This window comes from Carlito syrichta, unplaced genomic scaffold, assembly GCF_000164805.1.
Source record: "Carlito syrichta isolate Samal-C Ts95f unplaced genomic scaffold, Tarsius_syrichta-2.0.1 Scaffold308155, whole genome shotgun sequence".
In the NCBI taxonomy this organism is placed as follows: Eukaryota; Metazoa; Chordata; class Mammalia; order Primates; family Tarsiidae; genus Carlito; species Carlito syrichta.
The window spans coordinates 1,068,587-1,085,515 of NW_007252251.1; the positions used below are offsets into that span (position 1 = coordinate 1,068,587).

Here is a 16,929-nt window from a genome sequence, read left to right on the forward strand (position 1 = left end):
AAATAAAAACTTTAATATTTTTAAAATTAGGATTTAATAGGACACTACACAATTCGTAACTAAGTAAAGTTGATAATAAATTTAGAGAAATGTTACCCCAAATGTTTTAACTGCATAGAAATTAAGAAACACTTAAAGAAGACACGAAAACAGATTATAAACTGCCTAGACAATAAGACAGAACATTTCATATCCAGACTTTTGGAGTATAGCAAAAACTGTATTTATTATTAAAGAGTAAAAACAGGAAACAAAAGGACTAAGGACTCATCTTAAATAGAAAGAGGATAACAAAAATGAATCAAGGGAAAGCAAAAAAAAAAAAGGGAAAGTACTAAAGGAAAAACCTAAAGGAAGGCGAAGGGAAAGAAAACAGCAATTCCAAGTGTAAGTCCAGCACTGGTTACTTTAAGAAATACAAACATGGACGGGCTCAGTGGCTCAGCCCCTAATCCCAGCACTTTGGGAGGCCGAGGCCGAGGCGAGTGGATTGCCTGAGCCCACAGTTTTGAGACCAGCCTGGGCGACTTGGCGAGTCCTCGTCTCTACCATAAATCAAAAATTAGCCGGGCATGGTAGCGCGTGCCTGTAGTTCTGGCTACTTGGAAGACTGAGGCGGAAGGATCGCCAGAGCGTAGCCCAGCAGGTCAACACTGAGGTGGTTGTGAGCATGCCACTGCCCTCCAGCCTGGGCGACGGACTGAGACTCCAACTCAAAAAGAAATACACTTAAAATATGCAGTTGTTCCCCCTTTACACTTTTACCTGTGTTTCACTGACAAGAAGAAGGTATAATCAGTTTTTTAAGCAACTTAATTTTGAGTTTTACTAATTTTGTACCCTGCCAAAATACTGTGTTGTGTTCTTCTGTTTTGTGTTTTTACTGCTCATGAAAGTCTTCTGATGTACTGTCTTACTATTTACTTTATCTGTTTTCTTGTGTATTGTATTTTTATTTAAAAACTTCACATTTGATTTACCACCATTATAATACATGAGCAAATATTTGCCTTGTTAGCCAATAGCAAAGTCTTTTAAGAGCTTGATGTAAAAATAGCAGATAGTAGAAATAGACAAGATGAGAACATGATGAGGAAAAACAGACAAGAAGAGAAAAGAGAGAAACACAGAGAAAGGGGGGGAAATCAGGGAACACTCAATTGCAACAGAAGTGAAAACCTAGGAGACAGATGCTTTCCTAGGAAGAAGACCTAATGTCTTCCATGGTAATTGTCTCATTCATGTTTTTCACTTAATCTTGTATTAATTTTTTGTAATTTCCAATTCCTGGAACCTTCCTCCTTTTTTTTTTTTTTTTTTTCCTTTTTCTTTTTTATTTTTCCCCTTGTCTTTCCTTTTCAATTTTGCCAGGGCTAAGGATAACTGTTCCCCCGCTGGCCGGACTATACCTGCATGATGACTTTGGTTACTGGGCATCACGCTTTTATAAACCAACAAATCAAGGAAGAAAGACTTCAAACTATATATGAAGACTAATTAAAGAAGGATTGATGTTTGCTTCAGACACTTTAAGGATATTTAAGCACATGTAAAAGCCAAAAGAAAGAAGCCAGTCAGTTATAAAAGGTTTCTGGTGGTTTTCTCACATTTTTAAAACTTATTTCCTATGCTATTCCTGAAATTTTCACTTGTTCCTTTTTACTGAAATTGAACATCTAGGCAAGATTTTTTCTTAAGGCTTCCCTCTCTTACTAGAGTAATGCTAATTATTACCCTGTGATACTGGGTCAGCTAAAAGTCTTTCCTACGTCATTTCATGCCTACTACTGTGAACTGTATATCTACATTTCCATAGCTCTATGTCTGCATTTTCAATTTGGATAACTTTATAAGAAAGTTAGTACATTTTGATGTAAAGGTGTATGGTTTGTTTTTCTTACATACCTCAGAATTCAGTCCTGCGTTTTGGAATACAGTACATGAGAGAACCCCCCCAAAACACCGAAATTGTCTTTTAGAGGGTGGGCCCCTTACAGTACAGTTGGAATTTGTTCCTCCATATCAAACAGTCAACGAAACATTGGTTTTTTAAACTTTTTTATTTTGAAGATTAGGTACACAAATATTCATTATACAGGTTCCCTTGTTGATGAGGTGTGCCCCCGCCCTGGCAGTTTCCCTCTACTGCCATTCCCACCCCACCCTTTCCTGACAGTTTCCCACTACTGATAGTATTATGATCATTGTTCAAGGTCCACTTATGAGTGAGAACATGTGGTACTCAGTTATTTGTTTCTGTGATAAATCACTCAGTATTATGGACTCTAAGTCCATCCAAGTTGCTGAGAAGTTTATAAATTGTGTCCTTCTTTATGGCTGCTAATATTACATCGTGTATGTTTACCACTTTGTTTTACCCAGTCCTCTTTCAGTGGGCAACACGGTTGGTTCCATGTTTTTGCTATTGTGAATAATGCTGCAATAAACATATGTATGCAGGTATCTTTTTCATAGAGTGATTTGAATTCCTCAAGGTATATTTCCAGAAGGGGGATTGCAGCGTCGTATGAAGGTCGATTTTAGGATCTTTTAGGAATTGTTACACTGTTTTCCGCAGAAGTTGTACTAGTTTACGCTCCCACCAACAGTATAGACATGTTCCCTTTTCACTGCATTCTCTCCAACATCTGTTGTATTTTGAGTTGTTGATGACGGCCATCCTGACTGGAGTTAGGTGGCATCTCAGTGTGTTTTTAATTTGCATTTCCTTGATGACTGGTGAGGCTGAGCATTTTTTCATGTATCCGTTGGCTGCTCATTTTTTTTCATGTATCCGTTGGCTACTCTTTTTTTGAGAAGTGTCTATTCACATCTTTTGCCCACTTTGTAATGGGGCTATTTGTTTTTTTTCTTTTGGGGACGTTTGAGTTCCTTGTAGATCCTAGATGTTAGACCTTTGTCAGTTATATAGTTGGCAAATATTTTTTCCCAGTCTGTGAGCTGTTTCCCTGCTCTCTTGATGGTTTCTTTGGCTTTGCAGAAGCTTGTCAGTTTGATGAGGTCCCACTTGTCTCTTATGGCATGGGCATTTGGGGTTTTGGTCAGGAATGGGTTGCCAGATCCAATTTCTATAAGGGTGTCTCCTGAATTTTCCAAGGTTCTTATAGTTTGAAGTTTTATATTTAGGTCTTTGATCCATCTAGAGTTGATTTTTGTGTATGGTAATAGGTAGGGGTTTTGTTTTAATCTTCAGCTAGTGGCCAGTCAATTTTCCCAGCACCATTTACTGAATAGGTTCTCCTCATTGCAGTGGTTGATGGTGGAGGCTTTGTCAAAGATGAGTTGGTTGAGAAATTGAAGTTTTGCTTCCAGAATCTCTATCAGGGATTGGAAGAATCAACATTGTTAAGATGTCCAACCAAAAATTTTTATCTGAAAGTTTTGAGAAGGTTACATCATGATTTGCAGAAGAAATGTCCTGAGTTGTGGCAAGCAGGTGACTGTTCTTCCACCAGGACGATGAACCTGCCTACTCTGCATGGTCCTCCGGTGTCCCACCCTCTCTTTTCACCTGATCTCACCCTGAGTGACTTTTTTTGTTTCCCTGGATGAAAAGAGTCCTCAACGGGAAACGTTTTGCCAATGTAAAAGAGGTAAAACAAAAAACAAGAGAAGCACTAAAAGGCATTAGAATTGATGAGTTCAAAAACTGTTTTGAGCAGTGGAAAAAGTTCTGAATAGGTATATTGCATCAAATGGGGAGTACTTGGAAGGTGAATGAAGTTTAAATATGTTAGAATAAATGCACAATTTGTAATAAATAAATTTTTTTGTTTGCCTTTCGCCTCATATTTTTGTGTGGTTTATACTTTTATTTATACTCCTTTCAATATAGCTTTTGGAGGGAGAACACTGAATTATGAATGAGAATACTGAATTATGAATTATGAATATTGAAGAATTCAAGATGTCAAAAAAGTAATAAGCATAAAGAGTTTTTAATTTCTAAAATTAGTTTTGGGAAATGCTACTTTCTAAATATTAAGGAAGGCAAATATTAGCAAACTTCTACTGTGTATTTCCTGCCTACAAGGTACTATGCCAAGTATGTTACATAAATTTACTCATACCCCTCTAGTTGACCCAATTTAATTGGTATATTTTCACCCCAAATTTACAGATGCAGATACTAGAGAAGGGAGAGATTGTGATTAAGTGAGGGGCAGAGCCAATTTGACTCTGAAAACTACTACATGCTATAGCTCTTTAATATATAGCTAAAGCTTTAAAGAGCTTAAATGTAGTTTCGGTGTTTTTGTAAATTACAGCACATCTTAGAATTGTGTAATTTTAGAGCGAAAAGAGATACTTGAGGTGAGTTAGTCCATCTATAAGAGAGTTGGTCGTGTGTATCCCAGAAATCAAAAACTCAAAAAACTTCTATTGTGTATTTCCTATCTGCTAGGTACTCTGCCAAGTATGTTACATAAATTTACGCATACCCCTCTAGTTGACCCAATTTAATTGGTGTATTTCCACCACATCAGCAGCACCAGGGCCCTTGTATCTGATTCCCATTTTAGAGTTCTTTTAATAAATTACCTGTGTAGTGTCTTTATTTTCTGGTGTAAGAAATTAGAATATCTGATTTAGAGTGATGTAAAAAGAACGTATGTAACATTTAAACAAAGTAAACTCAAATTTTTCCTTTTAAGAATTTTCCTACACCACCCCACACAGTGTAACCAAACTGTTTTAAAAATTTTGCCTTTCAAAGAGTAAATTTTATCATAGTTAAATGAATATGTACTCATTCTGTTTATCTGAGCATATACTGAACATTTATCTTTCGGGCTACATAGTTTCTCAGTAATTTGCACCAAAAATCCCTTCATATTAATACTCTTCAGGGATTAATTAGAATGTAGAGATCATCTTCTCAAAGAATCAAAATAAGTTATTGACTCCTAAAATATTACTTGTTTATTTACCATCTAATAACACAACTCAATGTGTTTTTCAAGGGAAAGAGTTGGGTTAGATTGAGAGCTTTTTTTGTTGAGAAAGCAGGTTTCATTGAGAGGACAGAAAAATTTTGCACAGTGGGTAGGGACCTGAGGGGGTTGCCTCATTTATGACTTGTTTTTAATAATTAAAGAAGAAACATGTAGTGCCATTTTCAATTCCTGAATCTGAATGTGCTATTTACCTATTAGATAAAATTTTATAATTTATCACAAATTTTTCCTTTTGTGCCTCATTGTTGCCATCTTCACTGTGATGTCTCAAATCTCTTTAGCTTTCCATCCAGTGGAGAGAAATTTGTGGCTGTATTTAAAAAAAATACAAGCATCTTGATGTAGCAGTTCTTTTAATCTTTGATTCTGATCTGGGGAATTTATCTTGCTGGTATACTTACACACTTGTGAATACTTTATGTAAAAGATTATTCATTGCAGCATGATTTGACATAGAAAAATATTAGAAGCAATCTAAATGTCCCCTGTTATGGAATATAAGACTTATTACAGTAAAGTAGAATACTAGGAAATTATTAAAAAGACAAGGAATCTCACTGCATGGTGATATGAAAATATCTCCAAAACATTGCTGAATGTGGTGGCTTATGCCTGTAATCCCAGCACTTTGGGAGACTGAGATGGGAGGATTGCTTGAGCCTGGGAGTTTGAGACTAGCTTAACCAACATGGCCAGACCTTGTTTCTAACAAAAAAATAATAAAAACATTAGCCAAGCATGGTGGTATATGTCTGTAGTCCCAGCTACTAGGGAGACTGAAGCAGGATGGCCTGAGCTCAGGATGTCAAGGCTGCGGTGACCGTGATTGACCACTGCCCTCCAACTTGGACCACTGAGTGAGATACTGACTCAAAAAAAAAAAGAGAGGGAGAGAGAAAGTATCTCCAAAATATATATTGTTGGGTAAAGAAAGTCGGGTGTATATTATTTACTAGCATTTGGGATAAACATTTGAATTAAAAAGGGAATATACATATATCTCAATAACCATTTGGTGGGATAAATGGAGAAAAAGGACAGTTATAAGAGAGACTTGCTAATTGTATGTCTACTTTGTACTTTCTGGTTTTTGAACTGTGATAATTTATGACTTTATTTTTAAAACTAAAGGTTGGAGGCCCAAACTTCACCTGCATGTGGACCACTTATATACCTAATCCCGACTTGTACTCCACATCCCTATAATAAAATAAAGTTATTTTAAAAATTACTTAAGTAGATAAGGGAGGATGAAAATTCAGATAGTAAGGAAGGAAAAAAGTGTAAGTAGCATTAGAAGGCGATAAGTAGAAAAATACATTTGAACTCATTTCACAAGACATTCATGGTATAGTTCTTATTTTAACTCTGTAAACATTGTTTTGGTGAATCTAAGTACTAGGAGAACTGAAAGCTTTAAAATATACGTGTCACTGTGGTTTTAATGTGATTTTTCCTGATGACTCATGAAGCTGTAAATGCTTTCATATGTTTACTGGTCATTTAGACATCATCTTATATTAGGAACCTGTTAAGTCCCTTGGCCACTTTTCTGTTGGGTTAGTTGTCTGCGTTTTTCTTACTGATTTGGAAGAGTTTTTTGTATGTATTCTAGATATACAAAACTCATCATTTATATATTGCAAATACCTTCTCACACTTGTGTGTGCATTTCTACTCTCTTAACAGTATCTAGTGATGAACAAAGGTTTATATTATATTTAATCCAATTTATACATTTTCATGGTGTTTTTAGTGTTGTGTAAGAATTCTTTCCATTCTCCAAAGTCATGAAGATACTCTTCTTGATTGTCTCTAGAAACTTTATTATTTCACCTTTCATATTTATAGCTACAGTCTACCTGGTTTGAAGTAGTAATCAAGACTGATTGTTTTTAATGGACCGTAAAGTGACTCCGCAGAGTTAATTTGAAAAATCCATTCTCCCCACTGCCCTGTAGTGTTACTACTTCCAGCATCCATGTGTAGGTGGTTTTGGTCTGTACCCTGTTCTGTTCCCTTGACCTATTATTCGTCCTGTGCCAATATAATACTATTATAATTCCTGTAGCTTTATGACTAGTCTTCTATTTGGTAGAAAAAGTTTTACCACTTTATTTTGCTAGATCAAGAGTATTATCTTAGCTGCTATATCAAGATACCATAAACTGGGGAGCTTAGAAGCAACAACTTGCCATCAAGACGCACCCAAGGCTGAAGTTTTCTATGTGGGAATATGCCTTTTTCCTTGGTTGTGTTTTTGTTACTGGGTGTTTGATTTTTGGCGCTTTCATTTGATGTGCCTACGTGTGGTTTTCTTTGTACTGTATTTATCTTGCTTAGAGTTGAGAGAACTTCTGGAATTTTTGGCTTGATGTTTTTCATCAATTTTTTTTTAATTCAAAGGCATCTAGCACTGGACCCCATAGTAGCTGCTAAAGAAACAAAAAAGCATGTGTCAGTAGAGCAGCCACCTTTTTAGAATCACTGATGAGCAAAGTCATGGGGACCTCAGTGGGGCTGAAATGAATCTGCCTATATATGGTGCTCCATGAAGCAGCTAATTCACACAGAGTACTTGGGACTGTGCTTTGCATGTTGTGGGTGCTGTATATGTTTCGTGATTATTGTTACTGCTTTTGTTATAGTATTGTTTTCTCCTCTGTGGTTAACATATTTTCATTTTTCTGGACAGAGGAATTCTGAAATCCCCTGGCAGCAGGTGAACAAAAAACCAAAGCACCGTGTAAAGTATCATGACCAAAGTATAAAACCAAGATCAAAGTCATAAACCATACATTTGGTAAATTGAGCTTTGAGGCCCAAGATTTATCCTTTTTTTAGTCCTTTTCTTTGGAGGATTTAATTAATTAATCTGCCACTTTTCCAGAGGTTTCCTTCACCTGAGTCATTAAATTACTTTTGAGTTCTCCCGTGTGGCAAATTAGCCATCTAACTTGAGTGTTAAGTGGATAATAGTGTCTCTTACTAATGCCTTGTAAATTGTTTTAGAGTTAAGCAATTTTTTTCTTACAAGCATGGACATATTTTTGTTCAGAAGAATTGGAGAGCGTATTTCTCAGTTATATAAATAGTGGTCATAGCACTGAACACACAGAACTGGAAAATATCTTTAAGTATATTAAGTACATAAAATTCTGTAATCGGAAGTTAGATGACATGTCATTTAAAGTATTAACTTGATACTACAAAATTGACATTTGGGGAGATAGATGGTGTTGTGGTTATGGTTTTTTAAAAGTCTTCTTTTTTTTTTAGATCCATGCTGAAATATTTATGAATAAAATGGCATGATTCTTTTATTTGCTTCCAAATAATATGGGTGGGTCATGTGAGTCAGGACGCAAAAGAAACAAGATTGACTATAGGTTGACAGTTGTTTAAACTGGAGAGTGGGGAATTAAGGATTTTTAATACCAATCTTCCACCTTTTGCATATGTTTATAATTATTCCAAATAAAAAGTGTTTTTGAAACATTGGGTAAATACTATATGAATCTGTACCATCAAATCCTAGGGTGCTATAAGAGACTATCAATACTACATTCTCAAGTTCCATGAAGGCAGGATTTGTGGCTTAATCTAGTTTACATTTTGGGCCTTTTATATTGCCTGTCATATGGTAAGAGCTCAGCATATTTTTTCTGCATGTATTGATAATCTTTGTTCTTATTACTGTAGAAAAATTGCAGTGAAACATTTTCAGAAAATATCATGTAAACTATATGTTTTATTAAAAACTTCTCAGTGAGTAATGTCCACTAGTCATCAAGCTGTTCAAGTCAAAAAACTAAAAATAATCCTTGATATCCTCCTTCACTTCATCCCCAGTGTCTAGCCAGTCACCAAATCCCGTAAGTTTCACGCAAAGGGAATACAAATAGCAACAGGTATATGAAAAGAATGGTCAACATCACTAATCACTAGGGAAATGCTAATTAAAGCTACCATGAGAACCTCACACCTGTTAGGATGGCTAATTCTCAAAAAGGTGAAAGATCGGTATTGGGGAGAATGTGGAGAAAAGGGAAACTTTGTACATTTTTGGTAGGAATATGCACTAGTAGAGACGTTATCGAAAGCAAGATGGTGATCCTCAAAAAATTAAAAATATAACTACCATATATTCCAGCAATTCCACTACTGCATACATATCCAAAGTAAATGCAGTTAGTGTGTTAAAGAGATATGGACACTCCCATATTCATTGCAGCATTTTTCACTTAAGACAAACAACCTAAATGTCCACTGATTCATGAATGAATCAAGAAAATGTGGTGTAAGTATACAGTGGAATACTGTTAAGTCTTAAAGAAGGAAATCTTGTCATTTGCAACAACGTAAATGAGCCTCAAAGACCTTGTGTTGAATGGAATAGTCCAGGTACAGAAAGACATATACCACATGATCTCACTTTTATGTGTAATCTTAGAAAGTCCAAGCCTTAGAATGGTGATTAACAGGGGCTTGGGGAGAGAGATGGATTGGGGAGGTGTTGGTCAAAACAATAGCAATTTAGTTAGACAAGAGCAATTTGTTCAAGAGATTATTGTACAACATGGTGACTATCATTTACAATGTGCTGTAAGCATAAAAATTACAGAGAATAGATTTTTAAGTTTTCTAGCCATTAAAAAATGTATGTGAGGTAATGCGTATATTTATTAGCTTGATTTAATTATTCTTCAGTATATTTTAAAACATCATGCTGTGTCCCATAAGTATATACAATCTTTATTTATCAGTTTAAAAAATCCTATTGATTCCCTTCCAAAATGCACCCCGTAACTGGCTACCTCTTGCAATGTAATTCAGTCTTCTGTTCTCTACTGCCTGGACAGCTGCAGCAGCCAGATGTTGCTGGTGAAAAGACCAGCTGCAATCCAGGCTGTGCCTCTTCCCTCAAGCTTCACTTTTGATCCTCTACCGTCCTTTCTTCAAGAAGAGCCTAAACGATTTTGTAAGCTGTAGATCAGGGCATGTCAACCCTCCTCTTAAAACCAGTGATTCATATTGAATGTTAGAATACAATCCAGATTTCTTGAATATGGCCAGCAAGGCCTGTGTGATCTGTCTCCTGCCTGATCTCCAGCTTCATCTCATCCCATTCTCTCCCTCTCTTAGTATATGTTTTGGTCACTCCGTTCAGTGCTATGAACACAGGTATATCAGGTACCTTCTGTCCTGGGGCCAAGGTTCTTGTTTCCTTCGCAGTCTCTACCCCACGTTCTCTGCATGATGGGTCCTTTAGTTCTCAGTCACTTCTTTAGCGGTCGTCTTCCCTGATGTGTAATTCTTTCATAATACTGGTTACAGTCTGCCTTGTTTATTTACTTGTTTATTATTCATTTTCTCCAGTAGAAGCCCTGTGTTTCTGTTTTCTCATCTCTCCAGAAGTTCCTCACAGTGCCTAACCCATAAAAGCCCCATTTCATTGAAATCTAATGTGTGATCAATTGTAGGATGCAGTATTGGGTTATATGCCACCAAGAAAGTAAAAGCAAAACACTACAAATTAAACCATGGCACAATGCTAGCAACTATTGCTTAAAATTCTGACTTTTGAGGTATTAAAATGTGTTTGTTTATTTTGAGTTGGAGTCTCACTCTGTCGCCCAGACTGGAGTGCAGTGGCCGCTCCCGGCCACCGCAGCCTCAACCTGCTGGGCTCCGGCGATCCTTCCACCTCAGCCTTCCAAGTAGCCAGAACTGCAGGCGTGTGTTACCATGCCCGGCTGATTTTTTGGTTTATTGTAGAGAGGAGGTCTTGCTGCCCAGGCGGGTCTCGAACCCGCAGGCTCAGGCAATCCACTCACCTCAGCCTCCCAAAGGCACGGGATTACAGGCTGAGCCACCGAGCCCGGCTTAAAATGTGTTTTTAAAATGCATTCTTAAGATAATCTCATACATCTCTTTTTGTATACATAAATAAATGCACTTTGCTTAATCATGAATACTTGTTTGCTAATGATCTTTTTAAAAATTATTCTGAAAAAGATATATACAGTATATGTAGAAGCCAAGAGATTGCATAGGTCATGAGTTACCCCATATTATGTAAAAGAGGGTATTGCTAGTATGAGTAATTGAAAGGATTGTTTGAATACTTGTTCCAGTTCTGAAGGTCTTGAGTGGGCCAGGAAACTTGAATTCTCTGTAAACACTTTCAGTTGTCTTGCAAGTAGATACAGTCCTATAAGGAAGGAAAACAAAAAAGACAGGTGTAGATTGGTAGAGTTGGTGGTGGGAATATGCATCTGATTGCTTCTGTGGGTGAAATACAATATGGGATTTAAAAAAACGATCATTGGATCAGTGTAGAAGGGTAGGAATTTTGGAGCTCTGAGAAAGAAAAGAAGATACGGAATAGTAAATGCAGGAAGAATGAAAACAAGAGGAAGCAGTACGTACTTTGGAAGTGAAACAAGTTCGCCAACAGATTTGAGAAACTCTGAGGTAGAAGGCACAGTGCTTGACTGAATGTTGGATGGTATATCAGTGTGATCAAGTAATGAACACCCGGTGCTGAAGGAGTAGCAAGACAGCCCTTCCCCTTGAGCTGCCTTGGATTGTTCTAGTCCCTAAACTACATTTTATTTCCATAGTCATCTCTCCTCGGGTGTCTGTGAAATTGCTGCTTCCGTTATCATTTATGCCGTTGGAAAACAAAACTCATAGGCGAGGAAGGCTGAATTCAAACACTGACACGGGAGTCAGACTCTTAACCACTAAAGTGTACTGTCCCCAGTAAACAAAAGTTTCCCGAGGTGGCCCGAGTGAGCTCCTTTTTGTGTGGAATGAAAAGCAACTGTCTTTCATGTGCTGATAAATGCTTTTCTATTTTTTATAAGAAAAAAGTCCAGACTCGCATGCTCTGCTCTTGAGTTCCAGTCCAAGTTCATCTGTACAGCCCCATCTTTCCATACTCACACTCCGTGGTTCAGTCTTTCTGCTCATCTTCAGCCTCCTTCCCCAAAAGCTGTGATCTTTAAGTCCTGATGTGTATACGTGTGGGCACTACACAAGACCATCCACTTGGGGTGTGCCTGTATACTCTGTTCTCTTCCCTCCAGGCCTTTGCCTCTATTGCTTCTTCTGTCTGCTTGGAACACCTTTACCCGTGTCCGACCATGTGGTACTAGTCTCAGGATCTCACTTGAGACCTCACTCATACCAAGAAGCTTCTTCTGAACCTTCCAAGTCTGTGGTCACCGTGCTTCCCCCATCTCCTCCCTGACACCCTGTTTTCATGGTCACCTCTTTACTGACAGGCACCCACAAAACTTCAGCATGTAACACAGTACCTGCCTCAGAATCAGGCTTAATAAATGTCAACAGAATGTTAAAGGAAGGAGCATTTCATCTTTTTTAAGTGTTTAAATCATATACTTCATTAATCCAGGTTTTTATTCTGTGACACAGAGGTTTTTAACCCACATAAAAATCTCCTAAGGACTCATTATGACTGTGAGCAGACCCATCCAAAAAGCAGGAAAACTGCTTGGGCAAATATTTTTGAAGACCTCCTTGGACCATGTTTTGCACAATGGTAGCATAATATTATACAGCAGTTTATACTTTCAGCAGGTCAGTTCTAGTAAGAAGGCTTATCCAAAGTCAAATGTTTCCCTTTTGTTTTCAGTTTAGCTCCTGTTTCTTACTGGTATCAAACATGTCATTTCTGTGAATTCTTCCGTCTCTAACTTCTTAACTACTTCTCCCCAAGCTTGTACCAGATAAGCAGCAAAGCTAAAAGCTATGATGAATTAGGTTTTTGTTTTTTATAATTTATTTTAAAGGTGTGGGGTACAATTCAGGATTAGGTATACACATGGTCATTGTACTGGTAAAGTTTGAGCCTCACTTTGATCCCCACTTCACCTGGTTTGAGATCGGGTAACTTATTGATGAAATGTGCTGCCCCCTGCCCCTGGCAGTTTCCCACTACGGCCAGCTCTTTTCTTGTATGATAATTGTTCAGGGTCCACCATGAGAGAACATATGATATTCAGTTCTTTGTTTCTGTAATAGATCACTGAGTATCACAAACTTTAAATCCATCCAAGTTGCTGTGACGTTCATAATTTTGTCCTTTATGGCCGCATAATATTCTATCACGTATATGTACCATGCTTATCCATACACTTTAGATGGGCAGCATGGTTGGTTCCGTGTTTTTGCTATTGTGAATAATGCTGCAATAAGCATGCATGTGCAGGTATCTTTTTTTATAGAGTGATTTGAGTTCCTCTGGGTATATTCACAGAAGGGGGATTTCTGGGTCGTATGGAAGGTCAATATTTAGACTTTTAGGAATCACCACACTGTTTTCCACAGAGGTTGTCCTGGGCTTGTTTTTGAGAACTCTTTGTGTTGATGCTTTTCTTTTCCCAACTGTGTGGCTTTCTCCCACTCCTACCTGGCTCTTCATAGTATACTCTTCTCATGTAGGTGGATGTGCTTTGATTTCTTAGAATGTCGAATTCACCCAAGTGAGAAAGAAAGGGTTTTGCGTTGTTTGCCATTTGGAGTTTTCAGTGCCTCCCTTTGCTACGTTAGGATGACAAAAGATATTATGATGCCATGTATATGAAGAGTTATCGTTCACTGCTTATGGATAACACCCCAGCTGCTCCTTATCTCAAAGTAGTTTATTTTCATCTCTTAAAAATGAATTGTATTCACACTTCATGCTTTAATCTTTTACTGTAATCTTAAGGCAAGCCACATCGCGTATCTTAAACCATATGCCACACGAGAACATTCTGATATGTTCTCTCTTTTCTCCCAATCTACCTTCATGGTCCTTTGAATACATTTAATTTTGTAAAGTAGCTCGGTAGCAGCCAGCTCTTATCTATTGTAGCTGGTTTGATTTTCTGCTTGTTCCTGTGATTCTGATAACATAGGAACTACTTACTTTATGTTTTTAAAGGGTCAGGGAAAATAGTTGTTTTTGCTAACATTTGTAAACTACCAGATAGCATACTTTTCAAAATCTCTTTTGTCCTTCTAAAGTAGTAAAATGTGCCCAAAGTTTAGTGCAGAAGTAATAAGATTGAAAAATCTGAAACACTTTTTATTTGGCACGTCATTCAAATGCTATCTCACCCTGCAGTTCCTGCAGCTGGCACGTCATCTGAATGCTGTCTCATTCTGTGGTTTCCAGAGGGATGGGTTGGTAGTTCACATCTTGGTGAGCCTGTGGCTTAGGTCCAGTTCCGTTCACAAATGTAATGATCGGAGAAGACTTAAACACTGTAATTTTTTTTGAAAAAGCAACACCATATACAGAAAAGAAAAAAAAAAAAAACTAACCAGTGGCCTTTTTTTCTTCTTCTTCCCTCTGCTCTTTCACACAGGTACAACTTGGCCAAGTAGAAATCAAATGCCCTATCACAGAGTGTTTTGAATTCTTAGAAGAAACAACTGTTGTCTATAACTTAACGCATGAAGACTCCATCAAGTATAAGTACTTCCTGGAACTTGGCCGTATTGATTCCAGCACCAAACCATGTCCTCAGTGCAAGCACTTTACAACCTTCAAGAAAAAAGGACATATACCCACCCCATCCAGATCAGAAAGCAAATACAAAGTAAGCACGTTCACCAGAATTGTGGGTTAAATGTCACATGGTGGAAACAGCCAAATTAGGCCAACTTGTGGTGGGCATTAAGGGGGCTTCCTTCCCTTACCAGAGCCTAAGGTGAGCACATGTGGACTATGGTTCTGAAAAACGTATAGTTTGGGGTAGCTGACGATAGCACTCTTGAGGATTTGATTAAAGCTTTTTCTTTGACTTTAACTTTGTTGAAAATTTCTCTAGTAACCTTCTTAATAGACTAACCTTTAGAGTAATAATCGTTACTATTGACAAATGCTAAGTAAATACTAAGGCTTTTATTATTATTATTATTATTTATTTGACTTTTTCAGTGGTCCCAATGAAAGTGTCCTCTGACTCTGTCTATGATAAGTAAAAATGGGATAAAATGGTCTTCATTCATTTACTCAGCAAGTATAGAATGCCAGTACATGCTAGGCATTGTGCTAAGTTTGGGGGGATACAGAGCAAATGTGATTGTCCTTGCTTCAAAAAGTCTTTTGAAGGAGAGAGAGAGAGACATAAGTTCTAGGATGGCAACTCAGTGTGAGTAGAAAAGCAAAACGCAGGCCTCGACTGTATATGCAGGGTGTTTGGGGGACACTTGAAGGTGGGATGAGCTAGGATGTCAGGAATGGCTTCCCAAGGAGGTGCAGTTCTCCAAGCAGATAAACTTGGAGTGTTTCAGAGCAAGGGAAGAGTGAGTGCCGAGGCCATGCAGCTAAGGTCAGGCATGCTGAAAACAAGTGTTTCTAGGGCTAGTGGGAGAGAGTAGGGGAGTGGCGGCCGGTCAGGCAGATAAGAGCAGGCCATGTTGGATTTTGTGCACTGAGTACAGGAGTTTATTAGATTAGTTTATAGATTTAATTATGTAGGCATTAGGGACAGATCATTCCGGCATCGTTCATAGAGGCTGTCACAGGAGGCCAGAACTGCAGCCTGGGAAACCAAGACAACCATATGGCCACAGAGTATCGATTCACTGCTCGGACTATACATGATAGTCGCCTGGAGAGCTTTAGGACACACCAGTGTCCCAGGCCCACCACGAACAACTGTTGTGCAATTTTTTTAGCCTCACCCAGTAACTAATACACAGCAGTGAAGCAGAAAACCAGTGAGGCTGCGGCAGTAGTTTTCGTCCTTGTCATTATGGCAAAATGGCAGGATAAAGTGATTTCAAAGGCTGTTTGAAGTCATTTCCATTTAGGGTAAGTTTTTGCCCCTGTTCTGCGTGATTTGGAAGCAGCGGTGGCTCCACTATTCATCCTGTAGCTTTGAGGGGACCATGGTTTTAGCAAGTAGTTTCCTCTGACATTGCAGTGATGAGCTACAGTGCTTTTAGGTTAGTCCAGGCTTCTTAAGGAGTAATTGCTCTTTGAAACTGTTTGACTCTCATAGTTAATGTTTTTATATATAGTTCTTGTGCAGGCTAGTCTCTTTGAGGTGTAACTGTTAGGAAAAAACAACTATTTTTCCTTCTGTAAAAAGTATCATTTTTGAGGTTACAACTTAATATTTTGTATAACTAAAATATTGCCCTACGGTAATGCTGAATGCTGACTTAATGCTAATAGAATACTTTTATTTACTTTGGTTATTTTAAGTTATTTTTATTCCTATTGTATATTGTTATATGTTAACAGGAAATTACTAGTTTTAGAAAAACATTTTATAAATTAGGGTATTTGATTTAGTATGAATTATGCTTGGAATTAGGTATACATAAACTCAGACTATACTAATTTTGGAATTTATGGTAATTATAGCATGTATATAAAATTCAATCAAAGTGGAAATAATTGAGAATAATCTCAATGATCAGGCTTCCTCTAGTATCTGTCAGTTGGATTGTAAATAAGAAGGAAAACAAGGAGGAAACGCAGATCTTAAATCCAGTAAGGTCAATAGTTTCCTTTTGATGAGCAAAGCAAAATAAATTTGTTTTGAGGAGGAATTTCATTTAAAATAAATGTCGTTGATGATAAAGCAGTTAAAATCTTCAGATGTGGGTGAGGGATAGAAACTTCAACATACTGTAAAGCAAAACTCTGGAGCAAGCTTCAGCAAGAGTAAAGCTACTGCCGAATTTGAGGAGGATTATTTTTGTTACTCTTCTTTCCTCTTGTAGAAGAGAACATCTATAACAGAAGAGCTATAAATAATCTCCCTCTGCTGTGTTGTATAAAGTCCTAGGATGACTCAAACAATTCCTGAAGCAATGATTTTTACTACATATAGCATTCTCCATCATTAAACTCTCAGCTCTACGCTGGTATTCCTTGATTTACATGCCCATACCTGTCTGGATATTATGGGTAAGA

General features: G+C 37.6%; 1 protein-coding gene across 1 annotated transcript in view; it reads left to right on the top strand.

Annotated features, from left to right (window-relative positions):
- RNF217 (ring finger protein 217) overlaps nt 1-16,929 on the top strand; it is a gene marked incomplete at its 5' end in the record, with an annotated part of 120,644 nt that overhangs the window by 67,107 nt on the left and 36,608 nt on the right. The window contains one exon of the mRNA XM_021716084.1: nt 14,363-14,596. Coding sequence (XP_021571759.1) covers nt 14,363-14,596 — 234 coding nt within the window. The remainder of the gene's footprint in view (nt 1-14,362; nt 14,597-16,929) is intronic.